The 22407-nt window shown below is 42.9% G+C and overlaps 1 protein-coding gene across 1 annotated transcript in view; it reads right to left on the bottom strand.

The window, feature by feature from the left end:
- The window catches only part of TRIO (trio Rho guanine nucleotide exchange factor), a 5137669-nt gene that overhangs the window by 4065638 nt on the left and 1049624 nt on the right, over nt 1–22407 (bottom strand). The window contains exon 11 of the mRNA XM_044065600.1: nt 6828–7019. Within this exon, the coding sequence (XP_043921535.1) occupies nt 6828–7019 (192 nt within the window). The remainder of the gene's footprint in view (nt 1–6827; nt 7020–22407) is intronic.

Genomic DNA, 22407 nt, shown 5'->3' with positions numbered 1-22407 from the left:
GTAACTGCCTGTGTATGTCCAAAGAATGCAGAATTTTCTCACCCTTGTTCTGTGGATTTGGGTAAAAGGTAGGCAAGTGAATGGTTTTGGTTGAGGGCCACACTGGACACCACCTTAGGCATAAATGTAGGGTTTGTCCACAGAGAAACCCTGTCTGGATGAAAAATGATGAAAGGTTCCACAGCCATGAGTGCTTGTAACTCAGAATCTCGCCTTGCAGAGGTTATGGCTAGGAGCAGAGCTGTTTTCCAGGATAAGAATTTTATATCTGCTGTTGATGCTGGCTCGAAAGGAGGCAGTGTGAGTTTTTCCAAAGCATAATTGAGGTCCCAGGCCGGAATTGGTGCTCTCCTTGGAGGCCTAATGTTTTTGGCCCCTCTGAGGTACTGCCTTATTAAAGGATGAGAAAAGATAGGTGGTTCCGTATTGCAATGTGCAGAAATGGCAGAGGCATGAATCTTAATTGATGAGAAAGAAAGGCCTTAGGTATTGTAAAATCTGAGGGATATTTGGTACAGACGTGTCAATGCCTTGTTCCTGGTTCCAAGCACAGAATCTCTTCCATTTTTCTGCATAAGATTTTCTGGTACTGGGCCTCCTGGCCTCCAAGATAATATCCATAACAGCTTTTGAAAGAGGAGTGTTCTGAATGGCTACATTATCCGCCATTGTTGCCAGATTTAAGGTCCTGAGTTGGCTGTGCAAGATTGTTTTGATGGGTCAGCAAGTGAGAAGTTTGAGGCAATATCCATGCTGGACCTTGCGACAATCTCTTTAGGATTGGGTACCAGTGCTTGCGTTGGCAGTCTGGTGCAATCAGAATCATTTGTGGCTTCTCTTGTCTGACCTTTAGTAGTACTCTGGGAAGGAGAGGCAGTGGGGGGAAAGCATATACTGTTAAGACTGTTCCAGCTGAATGATAAGGTATCCACTTTCCATGCTTGCTTGTGGTAAATCCTTGTGCAAAATCTCTGCAACTGACAGTTGTGAGGGGAGGCAAATAGATCTATGTCTCGGCATTCCCATTTCCTTATTATCATGCTGAAGACTTGTGGATCCAGTTTCCATTCATGGGGATCCATGAGGTTTCTGCTTAGTTCGTCTGCCAAAGTATTTGTTTTTCCTGGCAAGAATTGTGCTTGCAGGTGAACTTGAAAAGCCAATGCTGTGTCCCATAAGGTCATTGCTTGTCTGCACAGGAGGTAGGAATGTGTACCTCCCTGTTTATGTACCACATAACCGTAGTGTTGTCTGTCTATCAGTAACTGTCCTGGATGAAGCAGGTCCTTGAAAGCTGTCAGGGCATTCTGAACAGCTAGCATCTTTTTGATTGATGTGAAGATGCCTCTGGTTTGCAGGCCATGTGCCCTGAATACATTTTCCTGCCATATGGGCCCCCCAGGCATAATCTGTTGCATCTGTTGTCAGTGTCTGTCTGGCTGTGGGTAAACTGAATGGCAGACCCTTGTTGTGGTGACAGGCTTCTGCCCACCATCAAAACTCCTGTTGCAGGCAGGGAATGAGTGCAATTACGGTCTCCAGGCTGTGGCAATGCTGAGTCCAAACACTTTTCAGATACCATTGTAGTTTCCTCATATGCAGTCCGGCATATGGAATTAGTAGAATGCAGGATGCCATGAAACCCAAGGCCTGCAGGATTTTCCTTGCAGATAGGTGAGTTTTTGTTGCCAAGTTCTTGAAGTAAGTAGTCAGTTGTTTTTGTCTGGCGTGAGATGAGCCATCTGGGCAGTTGTATTTAAGCTTGCACCCAGGAATATTATATCTCTTGAGAGGGCATTAGTTTTGATTTCTTTTTGTTTAGTTTACTGTGTACCCTAGGCCAATTAGTAATCTTTTTACAAATGCCAGATGCTTTAGAAGAGTGTCTTTGTTCTCTGCATGAATTAGGCAGTCATCCAAGTACGGATATATTTGAATTCCTTTTTGTCTGCAAAACGCAATTACTGGTGCCAGGCATTTTGTAAAGACCCTGGGCGCAGTAGATAAGCAAAATGGCAGTGCAGAGAATTGGTAATGCATTGAGCCAGCTATGAATCTGAGGTATCTTCTGCAAGACTGTCTGATTGGGACATGCAGGTATGCCTCTTTTAGGTCCAAAGTTACGAGCCAAGCCCTCTTGCCCAGCATGGGCAGTAGCTGCTGAAGAGTCAACATCTTGAATTTTGTAACTTCCAGAAACGTATTTAGTATAGACAGGTCCAGAATTGGTCTCCAGGTTTTGTCCTTCCTGGGTACTAGGAAAAGTCTGGAGTAAAATCCTTGCCCCTGCTCTTGTTGTGGTACTTGCTGAAAAGGCCCTCATGTCCATGAGGGCTGTAATTTGTTTTTGTGCCTCTGCCCATTGATTGTGTGGCAGGTCTGGCATGCCCTTTGACCTTGGTAGAGTGTGAAAATGGAACCTGTAGCCTTGGGACACTATGTTCAAGACCCATTTGTCTTGGGCAATGATTTGCCAATTTGATGAAAAAAGTGCTAGTTTTCCCCCTAAGGGGGCTGTCAAAAGTAAACTGTTTGTAACTGGTAGAGGAAAGTCATTGGGACTGTTTCCTGTAAGGCTGTGATTTGTCTTCGCTTTTGGAGGTATGAGCACCCCATTGTTTAGGCCTGTATGAGCCTTGGGGCTGAGATCTGCCTCTGGGATGCCTGTATCTGCCTCTTTGGGGTCTGTCTGACACTGGAAAGGACCAATTTTTAGAAGGCCAGTTCCTGCTAAACCTGGTTGGCTGTACCTGTAAGAAATCCTCGACTGTCTGCATGGATTTTGCTTTATCCTCCATTTTTTTAAACACCTCTTCTGCTTTAGTACCAAACAAAGTAACATGCTGTAATGGTGCATCTAATAATTTTGCTTTAACATGATCAGGCAGATTTTGTTCCTTTAACCAAGCATGCCTTCTAATAACAGAACCTGTAACAGCAGCCCTGCAAGAGGCCTCCAGTGAATCATAACCACATTGCAAAGTATGCTTTCCCACTTGTTCAGTTGCATGCAATAAATCCTGCAATTCCTTGTTCTCTGAACATTCAGAATTTGTCAACATTTTCTGTTTAAGTAATGACATTAAATATTGCTGATATTTAAGCATATAAAATTGACAATTTAAAGCCCTTACAGCCAGGGTAGCAGAAGTGTAAACGTTGTTCCCCCATCTGTCTAGAGCCCTAGAATCCCTATCAGAGGGGACTGTTTTTTTTTTTGCATTAGAAACTTTAACCTCCTTTGGACCCTGAGATATAGTTTATGGGTCAGCAGCGGGGTTTTTATACAGGAATTTATGAGAATCCAGGACCCTGTAGTATCTGCCTGGTTTAGCAGGTGCAGGGGGTAAAGAGTCAGGGGACAGTCCGGACTCTGAAAACACATCTACAATGTCTAGAACAGGTGGAATAGCAAGGGGTCTGTGCGGAGGAAGAAGCAGGAAGTCTCTGAGCCTTTTCTTAGATTCAGAATAATCTTGGCTCTCCCAGTGGAAATGCCGCCTCATAGTATGCAGTGTTTCCCCCAAAAGAATAGTCCTGAGGAGGAGAGGCTGAAGGAATGGATGGAGTAATCCTGTTCAGAAGAGGACTCAGAGGAAATAGAAACCTGATCAGAAGAATCATACTCTGTTTCTCTTGCCTAGGCCTCTTATCAGGAGGGGGATGGGAACCCCTGATGAAGGTAATTAGGTCTTCGGCCATTTTGAGCATCTGTTTTTTAGGCATGGAAGTCTGAATAGGAGAATGCTGTACTTGTTTCTTTGTCTTTAGAGCTGCTTTAGTCTTGGTCTTTGAAGCTGAAGATGGCTTAACATATAGTTGTGTAGGTCTGAAGACACCCTCAGAAGCCGATGCATGCTCAGTGGCTCCAGACCCATCTGAGGGACTGATTTCAGAGTGTCCAACACCTTGAGTTTCCAGAGGCCCAGTCGGCTCCATGTGGGAGTCGGTAGCGGCTTGTGGCTCTGAGGTAGCGGGCGCCAGGGGCTGCGAAAGTGCCTCACTGAGAACCGGTGACTGGCCTAGAAGAAGCTTAGTCGTCGGTTTTGGACCTCGGATGCCTATCCTTGTTCCTTGCGTTTTTTGTAAACTCCGGTTGTCGGCTGTTCAGCCGACATTATATAATTAAATCTTCGGCCAAAGTAATGAAATGCAAAATCGAACCAACGCTTGATAATGCGTTGGATAAATCTAGCACAAAACCGACAGCTAGCAACGTTGTGATCAGGGCCTAGGCAAGGAATACAGTAAGAGTAAAAATCCTTATGAGGTATTTGCTTCCCAGAAGAAATACAATTGTTAACTTTTCCTGACATCTGTCTGGAGCAAGAAAAAAGTTTCCCCAACAGGGTACTTAACTTTAATGAAGACTTCGGTTCTGAAATTCAGATTTGAAAATCTCAGGAGATGGCAGACCGGTACTTACGAACTGCTTTTGCTTCGGGCATCGCGCGGCAAGAAAGGCTGAAGAAAATGGCGTCAGCTGCATCTTTTATACCCCTGGTGCACTGACGTCAGGGAAGAGGCGACAGCAACCAAGGCCGGACCTAGACTTTGGAATTCTGGCCGACTGCGGGTAGCCTGCCAGCAGGATAACCCAAGAGTAAAGACTGCAACAGTGAAACAAGATGAACATCTTATAGTTCCTTTAAGTCAGGGGATGTGTAAAAGCATTTGAGATGTTTATATGAGAACATGCCTTGCAACTTTCACATCTGAATGTACCAACTCTACAGCTCATCTGAAAACTCCTGTCTTCAGAAATAGCTTCAGTTTCTGTTTTATAACATAATAGTCTTTTTAAGTTTTTCCTGTTCTTAAAAAGAAAAGCTGGGTTGATGAACAATTTCCCTAATTTTGTTGAGAGATGTTAGCACTGGCCAAATTTTTCTGATGGTATTACGAATAGCAAAATTGTCAGTACTATATGTCAACTGGCATCTCAGACTGGATTTTATCTCCTTTCGCTTCATCTTAACTATTTCACCTTGGTCCGAAAAATAGGGTCTTCCCCTCAGAGCGTAGTTCCAAGGTAGTTGCTTCATTGGTCTGTGTCTCTGACTTTGTATCCTCTCTTATTAAAGTCAGTGATAAGTTTAATTTGCTCCTCACTATAATCCTCATCCCTCGTGCAGAGCTTGGACACTCGAGTAAGTTGGTTAGTCACTATGTTGTCAAGAACATGCCTGGGATGCATACTACTATTGTGTAGTAAATGATTACACCATACAGGTTTCTTATACATTCTAGTATTGATGCTTCCTGTGTCATCTAACTAACTTAACATCCAAGAATTCTATCTCCGTATTAGATGTCGTCACTTCACACTTCACAAATGAAGCTGTGTTGGTCAAAAAGTTGTACAAAAAGTTCCAAGGAGGGTAAATCGCCATCCCATAAGAGAAAGTAATCATCCACAAATCAATTATAGAAAACTATGTTTCTATTCCATTTGTTAATATCCACTTTCCATAGCTCTTCCCATCTTGCCAGGACCAGATTGGCATAACTATTTGCACATGGAGTTCCCATCGCTACCCCCGATTTCTGCCAGTATTAAGTACTACCATACAGAAACACATTGTTATACAAGTCCAATTCCAAGAGACTACATAATAAATGGTTATCATTGGTTGCTTTGTGCTTAACACCAAAGTCTCTGATCGAGTCGATTCCCAAATCATTGGGTATGGACGTGAACAAACTTCACATCCATAGCTACCAATAATAAATTCTTACAAGTATTCATCTGTTGCAGTTTCTTGTAAAGTCTAAGTAAGAACTCAGCCGTGTCCTTGATCACTGCAGGTGCGTGAGGTAGCCATTTCTTTAACTCCCATTCTATAAAAATAGAAAGGGGTTCAGTTATCCATCTTTTTTCTGAAATGAATGGTCGCATCAGAGGGTCATGTAGATTCTTATGCACCTTAGGCATTCCATTGATGCTAGGTATGACAGGATGACGCACTTCAAAAAAATCAAACATCTTTGCTTATCGATCTATTCATGAGCTTGTCATAAAGCGTGTCTTGTACACTATGTATAATGGTGTTCAATTCTCTTATCAATCCTCCTGTAGGTGGCTATCATGGAAGAAGAGATAACATCAGACGCAAGAATCCAAGACTCTGGTATTCAGGCCATCTGACGGCTACCTGCACGCAGATAACCCAAATGTGATGACTGCAGCAGTGAAACTCGAAGAACATCACTGTAAACATACATACGGCTTTAAAAGAAGCTTGTGCTGCGAAAAGTCTGCAGTGGCAAAGCTGCTGAGAGTCTTTGGTATTAGGGTGTTTTTGTAGGCTGTGAGCAGAAAGCACTTGGCACGTGCCGCAGACAGTCCATATTAGCAAAGTTGCTGGGAGTTTTTGGTATCAGCAGGGTGCTTTTGTAGGTTGTGAGCAGGACAGGCTTAGCACTTGTTAATTATTACCCGCATAATCAGTGTTCGCACATCACCGGAGTTGATATAATGAAGTGCAGTATTAATGCCAAAAAGAGGAGGAAACAGAAAGGGCCAAAGAGGTATAGTAAGGACTACATGAATAGGCTTGTTAAAGCCAAACAAACCAATCAGTGAATAAATAAAAATAAAACAGAATAAAATGTTAACTTTAATGATTTTGACATTTTTTTCTGCTTTATACCCTCAAAAGATATCAACATACCCTTCTACACAAACCCCTAGAAAGTTGCAATGTCCAACAGAAAACAATTCTGAACTTACAACACAAGCTGGTGTACAGACAGTTTTAACATGGGGCAAAGCCATTACTAAAACACAAAATAAATCTCCCTGTACCCACTGACAGCCTTCTTACCTCTTTAACATGCGTGTGAAATGAAACAGACATGTCTAATAAAATCTTGCGCTGCTCCACTCGTCTCACAAAATCCTGGATGCGATCTTCCAGTTGATGGGCTGCCTGGTAGATCTCTTCTGGGTCACACTCACCCGTCTGAGCCAACTGCTCTGCAGCTTCAAGTAACTTGTCTGCATTTGTGTACGTGTTCTGCAAATTAACAGGAAAAATCACTCACATTACCATTTAAAGCTACTTTCAGTGATACAGAAAGAAAAATCAATGCTGCGGCTTTGCATTACTTGGTCAAATAAACTGTGAGCAATGCCCAACGGCTGTACTATGTACAAGACAAATGAACATTTTCACAACGGTTACATACTTTAGCGAACAGGAATAAGAATTTTACTGCAAAGGCAATTCTAGTTTTCTAATTGTGGAGTTATAGTCCAAAGGAGATCAAATACAATCCAATACAAATTCAGTCACTCTTCCATACACATACAGTAAAATTATCCTTTTCACAAAGCAAATTAAATGAAGTTTAAAAGAAAAAAAAAACAATGCTTGAGAAATTTCACTTTACATATTAAGACGAAGCCCACTAAGAAAGCAAATTCAGCAATAACACTCCACTTCCATACGACAGTATGGTACAACACTAATGCAAACTGTAGTATTAGTATACAGTAACAATCTAGTTTATAACTGTGACTATTCCACAGCTATGCATTACTTAGAGCACTTAAATATGGCAAGCATAAACAAAGCCAACTCACTGCAACTACACAACATTAACTAAAACAAATTTCAGGTGTCCATTTTCACGCCTATAATACCCCTTTGGGATAAAAGTTCCAAAACAATGCATGTGTTTACAAAACCCAAATAAAACGAATCCACGTTCCTGAAAATGATTACAAGAACAGGAACAGTTCTCAATCAAGGAAAAATTACATGTGCAAAGAAGTTAAGTACATCTGGAAGAATGCAATAACAATAGAAGTAGACAAATCAAGTAAGATCACAAAAGCTTTAATATTCACAACCAATATGAACTGGTCACATATGCAACCGTCCAAATAGCCTGACTCCTGCAGTTCCTTCTATGTTTCCATGGGTTGATGCTTCTCTAATGCTAGAACACAAGCTGCCTTCTGGACTAAAAAGGCAAACAGAAGATGCCAAATTCTGCTCTTACTTGCCAAAGGAGGAGACGCTATTTATACAGAAGTTTCTTGACAAGTCTGAATTTTAGCACCTAATGGATACTGGACCTGTATATTAAGAAACTACTGTGGACAAACTATTGTTGTTTATGTTCCACCATTCCCACTACCTTAGATATGATGGAAGAAAATGTCCTTAGTAGGACGAATCATCCCAGACAGAAGCATTCAGGAACTAGCATTACAACAGTGCTACTTCTTGAACATCTACTGTTATGGTGAGAACACTAAGGCAACCCAACAATGTTATTCACATAGATCACTGCTGGCAGTTATATTAGTGAGCAAAGGATAGTAGAGTAAAAACCTACCATAATCATAGATGTCCTTCTCTTCCATGTTGCAGTATTCATAACCTTGGGGAGTTGCTGCCTACAGCACCGGACATAAGGCCAGTATACCAAAGTCTTTCAATCAGGGGTACATGCAACACATTAACGTAAGGGGCCATAAACTGACATTGGCTATAACTGACAACTGCAAGTACCCAGCTCAGAAATTGGCTGTCGTAAACAGAAAAAAAAAAAAGAGACTCCAGGAGCAGTAGGAAAGAGCCCAAGCTTCAGTATCCCGGACACACTCCAGCAGTGCTATAAAAATGGCCAATCAAGAAAAGGAAAAGAGAGGGGGTGGTGGTGGTTGGGAATGAATACTGCAACATGGAAGTAAAGGACATATGGTTATGGTAAGATCTTACCACAACTATTCTACGTCCTATTCTCATGTTGCAGTATTCAGAACCTTGGGGAGAGTACCAGAGCTCTCTAGGAAGATGCATGGAAGGTAGGAAGGGGAGCAGAGTCAATGAGGCTCTGCAGGACAGACATACAAAACCCTGCTCTAGCCCTGGACATCAGGTCCAATTTGTAATGTTTGGTAAAGGTGAGTACAGATGACCAAGTTGTAGCCTCTAGGATAGAGGAATAATCATTTCCCTTGAAAAAGGCTGCTGAAGATGAAGCTGCTCTAGTGGAATGGGCATTGGCAGGTGAAGTCAGTTGTTTCAATGTAATAAGTAGCAAAGGCTATTGCCTTACAAATCCAAGAGGTAGCACTGCTTTGCCAAGGGCTCTAGGATGGAATGAGACAAAAGGCTGGGCAGACTCTCTAATAAAATTTTGTCTCATCTAAGTAGAACTTCAGCTGCCTGTGAACATCCAGGGAATGCAAGGCCCTTTCTGAGGAGTTCTGTGGTTGCGGGTAAAACACACGTGTATATTAACAGTCTGGTTTAAAGAAATTTTGTTGATTACTTTATGCATGAAAGAAGGGTTATTTCTGAGACAAACCCTATCTTTATGAAAAATAAGGTAGGGAGGAGAAGCCATAAGGGCTTGGATCTCAGAGACCCTCCTGGCAGAAGTAAAGGCCAGTAATAAAACTGTTTTCCATGTGCAGAATGTAAGGGAGGATGAGTGGGTTGGGCTCAAAAGGTGGCAATGTAAGCTTTTCCAGCACAAAGTTGAGGCCCCAAGGAGGGGGCAATTGGCTTACAGGGAGGTATTATATGAAGGACCCCTTTCAAAAAGAGCTTGACTTCCAGTCTGGAAGCCACAATAGGAGTCAAGGGAAGGCAAGCAGAAATGGCAAATGGGTGTACTTCTACTCAAGAGTAGGTCAGACCCAAATGAAGTAACTCACACAGGTAGTAAAGGACCAGTGGAACAGAAACTAGAAAAGGGTCCTGTTTCCTGAGGCACCACTGGGTGAATCTTTTCCACTCTGATAAGTAATTTTTCTGATACTTCGTGTCCAGGCCTCCTGCACAACAGTGAGTATATGTTATCTGAGTATAGGTGCCTAAAGGGGATCAGAACTCTATCACCCACACTGTCAGTTTAAGATGGAGTTGGTGGGGGTAAAATATGGATCCATTGTTTTGCACCAGTACGTCGAAGTGGTGAGGTAACTTGTGGTGATTGCCCTGCGCTAAACAAACTATACAACAGAAGGAAGAAACTGTTGCAGAAAAGAGGAAAATCCCAGGATGCAAAAAACTCCCTTACCAGCCTCAGTAAGAAGAGGAGATCCCTCAAACTCCTCCAAAGCTAGTTACGAAAATAAAACTGCCAAAGACTCCAAAGAAAACCACATGGCATTCTATAGTTATGTCAAGAATCGAAATGGCAATGCTCAGATCTGGTCTGAGCTACAACAGAATGGCATTAAATATACTGATCCTAAGGATATTGCCAATATCCTGGCAGATCGATTTAGTGCCAACTTCACCCCTCCTCTCAACCCCTAAAGAGCCCATCTGAATACCAAAAGATTGCCAAATTCTGGTAATCACGGCCACATGGGTAGAAACTTCAATCTCCAAGCTAAGAATATAGCATCCATTGGACCAGATGACATTCCGGGCTGTGTACTACATTTTATTTTATTTGTTGACCGGCTTTATCAGACTGAGCTACAAATGCCCATTTTCAGCAGAAGCCCGAGGAGAAAAGCTCCAACAGAAAATAGAAATTTTACATATTAAATATATATAGAAATACATTCATCAGTACCACAGATTACTGCATTACAGTGCCACACATTACATTCATCAGTACCACACATTATTGTGTTAGTGTCATACATTAAGCTGTGGCAAGTGAAATACATAGAAATACATTCATCAGAGGGATACATCCATAATTACGTTATTTACATAATAGTGCAATAGTTACATAGCTGAAATATTTCAGCAGTTATGTTTGTACAGTGATGTACCAAGAGGAGAAGATAAAGTAGTAGGTTTGTTTATTGAAGGGAAGGAAGAAAGAAAAGAAGTAGAAGGTTACAGTGGAGAGTTTACAGGGGATAATAGCAATAGCAAGTCCATTTTTCATGGAGGCATTTTTTGTAGCGGTTTTAAATCGATTAGGATGTTCAAGGGATCTTGCATCTAGTGGTAGGCTATTCCAGGCCTTGGAAGGGTTAAAAGCTATAGAGTAGGTGAACCACTTTGGTCCTTGATTTGTAGATTTTTAGTAGGACTTGTTCAGAACTGTGGAGTAATCTAGTGGGTAGGTAATGAGAGATTAGAGATGAGACAGTTGGACAGAAAGATGGTTTGTAGAGAATGGAATGAATAATCAGAAACTGATTATACCGAAGCAGGTTAGGCAATTCTAGCCAATTTAGTTCTTTTAGTGAGAGACATTGATGGGATTTGTAAGAATTTTGGGCAGCAAATCTGGAAATCCTGTTATAAGTTGTTTCTAACTTGTTTAGTAGTCCAGTGTTGAGGCTGGTGAGAATTTGGGAGCTATAAAGTAAAGTGGGTAAGAGAAGGCATTTGAAAGAGTTAGTTTTGCTAAGAAATTTTTGGTTCTTTTACAGGAGACCTAGCTTAAGATGCGTTTTTCGGATACAATTATTGATGTGTAAATCAAAGGTTAGTCTACCATCAATAGTAACACCCAAGAGTTTTGTACTAGTGTCCACCTGCATTTGAATATTATTTTGTGACAATATGGAGAAGGAAGACATTGTGGTTAAGGTTTATAGAGAGAAAGCAGTAATTTGGTTTTCTTTGGATTAAGGATAAGTTGGTTTTCAGGTAGCCAGTTTTCTACAGAGTAAAAAAGAGAACTGTGCGTCTTGATTTTAGTTGAGTTGGTGATTCAGCAATAGTGATAAGTGTAGAATCATCTGCGTATTACATCAGTGAGGATCCAGGACAGGAAGAGTAGAGAAGGTTGGTAAAGATGTTAAAAAGAAGACGCCCAAGGATGGAGCCTTGTGGAACACCCATTTTAACAGGAAGAAGGGAGAAAGCTGAGAGCCATTTGACTGATTGGAGTCTATCAGAGAGATGACTGTTAAACCAAGACATGGTGGATGGAGAGAAGTTTAAGTTTGCTAGTTTAAGGAGAAGTTGTTCACGAGAGACTGTATCAAAGGCTTTAGAGAGGTCAATGAGACAGGAAATACATTTGTTACTGTCTCTAGCTAGTGATACAGAGTATAGGAAAGACAGGAGAGCTGTTGTAGTACTGTGCATGGGACGAAAGCCAGGTTGGGTAGGTGTGGAAGACTTGATTGTGTATACATTTTTCCAGAATTTTGGGGAGTGGTAAGAGTATGGCTATGAGTCTAAAATTAGTTATATATGTAGGAGTTTCCTCCTTTGTGTATTGGAAGGGTGTAAAATTGCTTCCAGATGGAAGGGACTGTGGATTCCATAACAGAGCGGTTTATTAGAATAGAAACTGGGAAAGCAAGAACATCAGCAGCAACCTGAAGGAATGCGGAGGGAATGTTGTCTACATACGTGGAGCAAGGTTTTAATTTAGATAGTAGAGTTTTAATACAGTTAATGGAGAATGAACTACAAAATTAACTGGCACCTCACCTAAGTGTCATGTTTAATCATAGCCTCACCTCAGGCTTCGTGCCCAGTGAGTGGCGCACAGCTACAGTTATCCCATTCCGCAACAGGGGATCCACCTTGGATCCCCAGAACTACCATCCCACCAGTATAACAAGCCTGATCTGCAAGGGCATGCAACGCATCACGAAACTTATAACCAAAGATATTGGCAAGCTTCCAACACTGGACCCCACCCAGTTTGGGTTTGTGAAGGGACGATCTTGTCTCCTGAACCTAAATGACGTCTTCAAATCAGTCTCCAGAGCTGTGGATGAGAGCAAGGCGGTCCCACACAGCCTATCCGGAACTCACCAAGGCCTTTGACACCATCTCCCACTCTGGAATCACAGATAAACTTACTAAGCTGGGCATAAATCCCTACGTAACTCGATGGGTTGCCAACTGCCTTACTGACAGAACCCAGACTGTAAAAGTAGCAGACTCCAAAGCTAGCTCCAGACAAGTCACAAGTGGAGTACCTCAGGGTTCAGTCCTGGGACCGCTCTTGTTTGAAGTATAGGCCAACACTTAGGGACTCTGACTAACAAAGTTCACAGATGACTGCAAACTGGGAGTCATTATTGAATCCCCAAATGATGTGGATATTCTACAAAAGGGCCTAACAGAAACAGATGCTTGGTGCCAGAGCCATGGGCTCAAGCTTAATGCCAAGAAATGTATAGTTACCCCCTTTGGGGAAAAAAAGTACAGTTTTGTACCTACCATAAATGTAGATGTTCGAGGATCCACATTGCTGCAGTCCTAACCATTGGGTAGTCCGCTGTCCAGTCGGCCCGAATACCAAAGTATATGGCTGACGTCGGTCAAGGCGCATTAGACTGACGTCAGTACGTCAGGGTACTAATGCGCATGACTGACGTCATATCCTCAGTCTTTTCTTGCCCCAGATGTCAGAAGACCCTAAAAAGACAAGGTCAAAACCAAAAACACCAAACACTCCTGCACCAAAAAATATGTACAATATATACAAAAATATAAGAGTATAACCTCACCCACACAACCACCCCTAAACACAGAGGGGAAGGAGGGAGGGTAAATTGGACTGCAGCAATGTGGATCCTCGAACATCTACATTTATGGTAGGTACAAAACTGTACTATGTTCTTCATTCCACATTGCTGCAGTCCTAACCATTGGGTAGAATCCCAAAGCAGAGGTAAGGGAGGCTGGCAAATCATAAGGAAGCAGGAGCTGTCAACATGCCTTGCAAAATAGCTGTGGCAAAACCAGCCCTAGATTTAGAGTAGAGAGGAAGGTGGTAATGCTTAGAGAAAGTATGCACTGAACTCCAAGTAGCTGCCTCCAAAATATCCTTAGTTGCCACCCCTTAGAAATGCTGTTGAAGTGGCAGTAGCCCTAGTGGAATGAGGCCTAATCCCAGCTGGAATCTCCTTGCCATGATGGGAATAACAAAATGCAATGCAAAACCCAATCCACTTAGAAATAGTTTGTTTTGACACAGGCTTGCCCTGAGAACTCAAAGCAAAAGAAACAAACAACTGCTGAGACTGCCTAAAATCCTTAGTCCTGCTTAAATAATAACGCAACTGCCTGTGCACATCTAAAGTGTGCAAAATCTTTTCCCCCTTATTTTGGGGATCTGCATAGAACGTAGGCAAATGAATAGTTTGGTTTAAAGCCACACTAGAAACCACCTTAGGCATAAAAGAAGGATTAGTACGTAATGATACCCTATCCTTATGGAAAATCAAAAAAGGCTCTACCGCCATAAGGGCCTGCAATTCAGAAACCCTTCTTGCAGAAGTAATGGCCAACAAAAAAGCAGTCTTCCATGACAAGTATTTCAATTCAGCAGTAGCCACAGGCTCAAAAGGTTGTAGAGTAAGTTTCTCCAACACAAAATTGAGATCCCAAGCAGGAGTAGGAGCTCTACTGGGGTCTTATATTCTTTGCCCTCTAAGAAATTGCTTGAACAAAGGATGCGAAAACAATGGTGGGTCACAATCATAGTGAGCTGAAATTGCTGCAGCATGAATCTTAATGGAAGAGAAAGACAAACCTTTGTCCAATAACTCAGTAAGATATTGAAGAGCCACACTCAAATTAGGCTCAGAAACCTCCAAATTCTTTGCTGCACTCCAAAATAAAAATCTCTTCCATTTTTCTGCGTACACTTTCCTTGTACTTGGTCTTCTGGCTTCCATAATCACATTTAAAACTTGTTGAGGAAGTTGAGACCTGCTGTGTTTCAAAACAGAATATGCCAGGCTGTTAGATGAAGAGAGTGAAGCTTGACATTGAGCAGGTGACCGTCCCCTGGGACAACAGGTGTGGAATCAAAGGTAAAGGCCATGGAGGCTTCCTTACCAGACTCCTCAGTAATGGGTACCAGTGTTGCCGAGGCCAATCTGGAGCTATTAAAATCATCCTTGGCTTGTCTTGTCTGACCTTTAGGAGCACCTTTGGGAGAAGAGGCAGAGGTGGAAAGGCATACACATGAAGATTTTTCCAACTGAAAGAAAGAGCATCCACTTTCCAAGCCGTGTGATGAAACTTCTTTGTGCAAAACTTTGGCAGCTGGTGGTTTAGTGGAGAAGCGAACAGATCTATGTCTGGAGTTCCCCATGACACTGTCAATTTCCGAAATACATGAAGATCCAATTTCCACTCGTGGGGATCCATGATTTTTCTGCTTAACACATCTGCTAAGGAGTTCTGTGCTCCCGGCAGAAACCTTGCCTGAAGAGTTAGTTGCAAGCTGAGCGCAGTCTCCCATAAAATCATTGCTTGCCTGCACAACGGGTAAGAATGTGTTCCCCCTTGTTTGTTGATGTACCACATGACAGTTGTGTTGTCTGTTAGAATCAACACCTGCCCTGGAAGAAGTAACTCCTTGAAAGCCATTAATGCAAACTGGACTGCTAACATCTCCTTCATGTTGATATGTAGATGCTGTAGTCTGGCAGGCCACTTGTCTTGTATCCACTTTCCATTTAGATGAGCTCCCAAGCAATGTCTGAGGCATCTGTCGTTAAAATCTGACTCGCCTCTGGCCGGGTCACAGAGAGTCCCTTGTTTAGGTGACATTCCTGAGCCCACCACAAAAATTCCTTTTGAATGCAAGGTATTATTGAATGACAGTGTCCAAATCCTGGCAGTGCTGTGTCCATACATTTTTGAGATACCATTGCAGCTTCCTCATATGCAGTTTGGCATTGGGAAGCACCAGAATACAAGATGCCATGAACCCTAAGGCTTGAAGGACTGTCCCTGCAGTCAGCCCGGACTGAAGAGATAGTTGATGGAAGTAAATGGAAAGATTCTTTTGCTTGTCCCGGGTTAAAAAGGCCATCTGGGCTGCTGTATTCAGTCTCACACCCAGAAAGCACATGTCTTGAGAGGGTACTAGACTGGACTTTATTTCGTTCACAGAATACCCTAGGCATCTTAGCACTGCTATCACATATTCCAAATGCTGTAAAAGGTCTTCCTTTTCTTGAGCCAGAATCAGGCAGTCGACCAAGTAAGGATAGATTTGAATTCCTTTTAGCCTGAAGTAAGCTATCACTGGAGCCAGAACCTTTGTGAATACTCTGGGCGCAGTAGATAAGCCAAAGGGCAATGCAGAGAACTGATAATGGGAATTTCCAGCTCGAAACGCAGATACTTCCTGCAACCTAGTCTGATAGGCACATGAAGGTAAGCCTCCTTGAGATCTAAAGTTACCATCCAGTGATCTTTGCCCAGCAGAGGTAAAAGCTGTTGTAACGTCAACATTTTGAACTTGGGAATGTCCAGATAAGTGTTGAGGATAGATAAATCCAAAATTGGTCTCCACGTGTCCCCTTCTTTGGTACTAGGAACAGGCGAGAATAAAATCCTAGGCCCCTTTCTGGCACAGGGACTGGCTGAATGGCCCCTATTTGGAGTAACAGAGAAATTTGCTTGTGAGCCTCTTTTCTTTGCAGAGGAGGAATGTCTGGCATGACTTTGAAAGGAGGCAAGGTATGGAAATAAAACCTGTAACCGTGGTGAATGATATCCAAAACCCATCTGTCTTGGGTAATTAAATCCCAATTTTCTTTGAAAAGAGACAGCCTTCCTCCCAAAGGTGCTGCCAGACGAGAATGTACTGGCAGCTGAAAAGGCAGGTCATTGGGTCTGTTTACGAAAGGACTGACCCCTGCCCTCACCAGAAGTCTGAGCAGGTGAACTCCTGTTCTAGGCCTAAAAGAACCTTGAGCTCTGCCCCTACCACGTCTAGACCTACCCCTAGACTGGGAATCATAAGCAGGATATGTCCATCCCTTAGTAGGCCAATTTCTACTAAACTTGGAGGCTGCACCTGCAAAAAATCTTTAACCGTTTGCATAGACTTAGCCTTGTCCTCCATTTTCTTTAAAACTGCTTCCACAGGCGAACCAAACAACACGTCAGACTGTAAAGGAGCATCCAAAATCCTTGTCTTAACATGCTCAGCTAAATTCTGATCCCTCAACCAGGCGTGCCTGAAGAACAGAACCAGTGGCAGCCACCCTCGAGGAGGCCTGCACAGCATCAAAACCACATTGCAATGAATGCTTACCCACCTGTTCAGACACATGAACTAAATCCTGCAACTCTTTACACTCAATACCTTCCGCCAGAGCATCCACCTTAGACTTCAATTGTGAAAGGAGATAATTTTGATATTTTAACATGTGAAACTGGCAATTCAACGCCTCATGGCTAAAGTGGAAGAAGTATACACTTTCTTTCCCCATCTATCCAAAGCCCTTGCCTCTTTATCAGGAGGAACAGGATTTTTAACAACAGAAGCCTTAACACCTTTAGGCCCCTGAGAGACAGTTTCGGGTCTGCCCTAGGACTCTTAAAAGATACTTATGAGCTTCAGGCACCCTATAGTACCTATCCGGTTTAACTGGGGCAGGAGGCAAAGAATCAGGGTTCAGGGAAGCCTCTGCAAAAACATCTTCCACCACATTCAGAACAGGAGGTATAGCTAAAGGCCTATGCTGGGGTAAAACAAGAATTCCCTAAGCCTCTTCCTGGAATCAGAGAAATCCTGACCTTCCCATTTAAAATGCTCCCTCATGGAATGCAGAGTCTCTGAAAATGAAAAATCCTCAGGAGGAGAAGCTGAAGGAGTAGAATCATCCACATCAGAATCAGAATAAGGAGGATACTCCTGCAAGTCTTCAGTCAAGACTCAGAAGCCTCCGAACACTGCTCAAAACTCTCAAACTCAGGCTCAACCCTAGGCCTCTTATCAGGAGGAGGCATAGAACCTCTAATCATAGTAATCAAATCCTCTGCCATTTTAAGCATATGTTTCTTAGGCAAAGATCCTGAAGAGCTAGGAGAAACCCCCACTGAAGTTAAACCTGGCCTGCCTCTCAAAGAAGCCTTGGAAACAGAAGGGGAGGCTCTAACCACCTTAGGAAGAGAGGGAAGAACAGCCACCTGAGAAGCCCCTTCAGCCTGGCCTACCTCCTGAGAGGACACATCCTGTAACAGTAAAGTCTCTCCCTGAGACTCCAAAGAAACTCCTGGCAAAACCTCCGGCTCCACTGAGCCTTCTAAAGAACCGACGTCCGGGACTGCTGGTTCTTCCACTCTAGGCTTTGCCACTTTGTCCTTGCGCTTTTTGGACGAAGCGGGCGTCGGAGCATCCGACGCCATTTTATAATTACAACGCTTCCCAAAAACTAACCTGGCACAGTCTAACCTTCTCTTAATAGTGCGTTTGTTAAATCTAGCACAAGAGCGGCATCCAACAACGTCGTGCTCAGGCCCTAAACAAGGTATACACAAGGTATGGTAATCCCTATGAGGTATCTGTTTCCCACAAGAAATACAGTTATTCACTTTTTCTGACATCCGGTTAAATACTGAGGCAAGAAAAACCAAAATATTCTAACGGGTACTTAGCCAACTTTGATTCGGTCTGAAACTCCGACTTCAGAAAATTTCAGAACGCCAACCTGCACTCGCAAAACTGCTTCTGCATCGGACCATGCGGCAAAAAAGACTGAGGATATGACGTCGGTCATGCGCATTAGTACCCTGACGTACTGACGTCAGTCTAATGCGCCTTGACCGACGTCAGCCATATACTTTGGTATTCGGGCCGACTGGACAGCGGACTACCCAATGGTTAGGACTGCAGCAATGTGGAATGAAGAACATCATGTACCCATGAATTATCATATATGTGGCAGTACACTAAACACCAGAAGTGTGATGAGAGACTTAGGCCTCACCTTCAATAACCACATTGCCACAACAGTCAGGAAATCCTTCTATGTGGCACACCTCATCATCAAGGACTTTTCATCCAGAAAAAAGGAGGTCATTGTCCTACTATGCTCACCCCTCAATAGACCCATTATAGAGTACAATGCCTCGTTTGGCATGTACCTCACAAGACATCTGCAACAGCTGGAAAGGCCGCAGAAATACCTCACTTAAAAAAAAAAATCACAAGCCTAAAGCAGATGTCCTGTGCTGACAGTCTAAAAAAACTCCAGCTATACTCTGTAGCATATCATCTACTCTCTGCTTAACATACAAGGCCATGTCAAACCCAGAGCTGTTGGACAAGCTAAACTTAAAGAAATCCCAATCCCTCAGAGCCACACACTACAGGGATCTAAAGCTAGTCATCACAATGAACAAAACATGCTGGAGGGACAGGTTCCTGACCCAGAGACTCTCATACTCTGGAATAGACTGCCCATACATGTTAAGCAGAGCGCCTCCCTGGTCCTCTTCAAAAGGAACCTTGACGATTGGATGGGAGATGAGAAATTAACCCCGGGAATCACGGCAGTCGCCCTCCTAGACAGGGGTCCAGGGAAGTAAATATTGTGGGAAGAAATATCCAGGGAATTGTTATGGCTAGGCTTGTATAGGCCCTAGGGCCGATAGCCTAGTACCAACCTATGAACCTATGAAAAATCTTCTTCAGGGGAATCAGAAGTGAGGGATTCTTCTTCTTCTTCTAGGTTAACAAAGTCTTTGGGTGAATCCAACTGAGAACAATAACTTAAGGAATCATCTAAAGAGGAAGGCTCCTCCTCAGAGAATCCCTGAGGGGCAACAGTTAGGCCTGTCTGTGGGATCTGAGTCTGAAGAGCCTGAAAAGCCCTGAACAGAGTTTGGGAAAAAGTATCCCAGGGAGGAGTAGGATCTTTTCAAGTGTGCTTCTGCTACTGCTTCCTTTTTAAAGGAAAAGAGGGAACAGAAGTGGGCCTAGGAGCTGACATTACAGTGGTTGCCAAGACTGTAGTAGATGCAGGGCCCTCCAAAACAATGAGCAGGTTCTCCCTTCACCATTAGGATGTAATGGTTGAAAAACCTCAGTGGACAAACTCTCGGTATTTGAAGAGCTGGCTTCTGATTAGGTTCCCGGTTGCTGCACAGTACCCGGCGTCCGGAGCAATCCTGGGCTGATATCCGCCTCAAGGATACCACCAGATGACCGAGGCGCAGACATGGTATCAAGCTTAACTTTCTTGGTATTGGTGGCTCATCAGAAAGTCCTGGCCACTTTCCATTCCATATGCCAAACGATGGAGGTGCTGGTTTTCTAAATAAAGTTTTAAAGCTGCTAGACGGCTTCTTAGGATCTTAGGAACAAAGAATTGACATACCTTACAGGCCTTGTAATCATAAGCCTCCCACAGACAAAATGAACACTGTTCGTGTGTGTCCTTATAAGGGATATGCCTACGACAAGCATACTCTCCCTTAGAAAAAGACATGTACGTCTGACAAAAAGCAAATAAGAAAAGTAATTCCCACAAAGGTTCTTATCTCTGAGCAGACAGGAGGAGAACCACCACTGAAATCGGATGGACGATATCAAGCAAACACCGTAATTCTTAACTGGCAGAAGGACGTCTGAATCTCATTGCGGCAGAAAAATTCTGAACTGGGTACGTGCAGACATCATAGTCATAGCCGACATCAGTTTATGGCCCCTGCGTTCTACATTGCACATACCCCTGATTGAAAGACACTGGTATACTGGCCAGATGTTCGATGCTGCATGCAGCAACTCCCCAAGGTTATGAATACTGCAACAGGAGAATAGAACATCATCAATAAATTCCCATAGCAGTGTCTGTCCCGAAAGCAGGAAAGAATTAGAAGGAACAAAAAACAGGGCCAGTCATCCCAAAGACATCTTTGCAGTTAAGCCCTGCATTTCTCTTCCTTTACCTTCGTCCTGCAGAGTGAAACCAAAAATCCCTTTCAGTTCATTAATTTCAACACTCTTTCTTGCTCTCATCGCAAACTGTATGACAGTACAAACATTTTGCAATGACTACTAAAATTACTACTGTGATAACTCTTAGTACTACACCAGCTACATAATGGAAAATGTAGTTCTATCTAAAACAGGTTTGCCGCTCCTTAAAAGTTCTATCTATACCTCTCAACCTAATAATGCAAAAAATCTGGACAAAACCTAAAATAATTGGGGGGGGGCAAAGGCCCAAACACAGGGACAGATTTTAAATACCACTCTTATAAATTTAGAAAGTTGTTGGAATGACAGGGTCTGTGTCAGCTTTTATTTTTCTGAAGGATATGAAGTCTGAAACTCAAAAGTAGGTCATTACTTAGGGACTTAAGTCCTCGGCGATTTGCCAAAAAAACTCCAATTTTATGAGGAACTGATCAAAAATATGAGGCAAAAAATCTGGACATTCTGCAAAGATCTGCACAGCTGAGAGGTATCAGTTTAACGTTACTATTACTGCATTTATGTGTGCGTGTCTCTCTTATAAGATTTTCTACATCAAGTACATCTGATTTCTACTTACTGCGTGCTACTGTAACACTGTATGTGGAGTTTTTTCCCAGTCGGACTATAAACAAATAAAATAAATCTCCAACATGCAATGGGTGGAGGAGTGGATGGAAAATGAAGTGTCTGCCTCACTAACGGCCTGACCAGAAATACTCCTGAATAAAGTTGTTAATGTGGTAGCCACTCTTGTGAAATGTGGCATCACCTGCCATGCAAAATGCCTGTCAATTTTCCACAGCAGAACAGGATGCAGTCAGCAAGCCATGCTTCCTTGGGACAAAAGCCACACATAGCTGCCCCCCCCCCCCCCCAGTAGCTCTCAAGTTGCCTAGAAATGTCTGTATGTAAAATCCTCCCCCTGTACTTTCTACCCTAGGGTGGAAAACAGGTAGTTGGAAATTACGATCAAGGAAAAACTCCAGGACTAACAGGCATGAAAATAAAATAAATTCCAGTGTTCACAAGCTTCAAGATTGCCTTAGGCCTGAAAAGGTATCATGCCTCAATGCCTCTGTAGAATACCCTGAATTGCTTCTTTCACGTAAGAGTTGGTAAATATGGACATGCTACTCACTGATGTAACAGTCACAAACAATGCCATCTTCCAAGACAGGCATTTTAGCATGGCAAAAGACTGTTGCTTAAAAGGGGTACCAGTTCCTTGACTAATGGAAATGACCTATCCCTTTAAGAAACTGCTGTTCTAAAAACTGCAGACCACGCACCTTGACTGTCAAAATAGAACATCCCTGATTCAAATTAAAGACTGGAGGATTAAGAATGCAACAGCAGCAGGCTACATAACTGGGATCCTAGTACTTCATATACTGCACCAAATGAAGAATATTTTCAACATCCATGTAAACTTGTCTTCTGTTAGGTTTGCTGACTTCCCTCATAAATACAAGCACATCCACAGACAGCAGCTGTTGGAAGGGAATGCAACTGAATGACCTACATGTTGGGTATCAGAATATTGGTTTTTTGCATAGGCAGGTCTAGGATTTGTGGCATGCTGTACAGGTGTACTTTAAGTTCATCAGCAGGGATAATCATTGCTGCATAGGTGAGGAGGAAATCAGTCGAATCATCCTGGGTCTCTCCAATGTTCCTTTCTATAGCACCTGCTGATGCTCTTTGCACTAGAATCCTGTGCACAGTCAAGCATAAGACAACTGACTACTATTGCAAGTCTGTGCCTAG

This window comes from Protopterus annectens, chromosome 3.part0 (genome assembly GCF_019279795.1).
Source record: "Protopterus annectens isolate FY-2018-M chromosome 3.part0, PAN1.0, whole genome shotgun sequence".
Lineage (NCBI taxonomy): Eukaryota > Metazoa > Chordata > Ceratodontiformes > Protopteridae > Protopterus > Protopterus annectens.
Note: the sequence above shows the minus strand (reverse complement) of the source record. Positions and strands in the feature narration are given on the sequence as shown.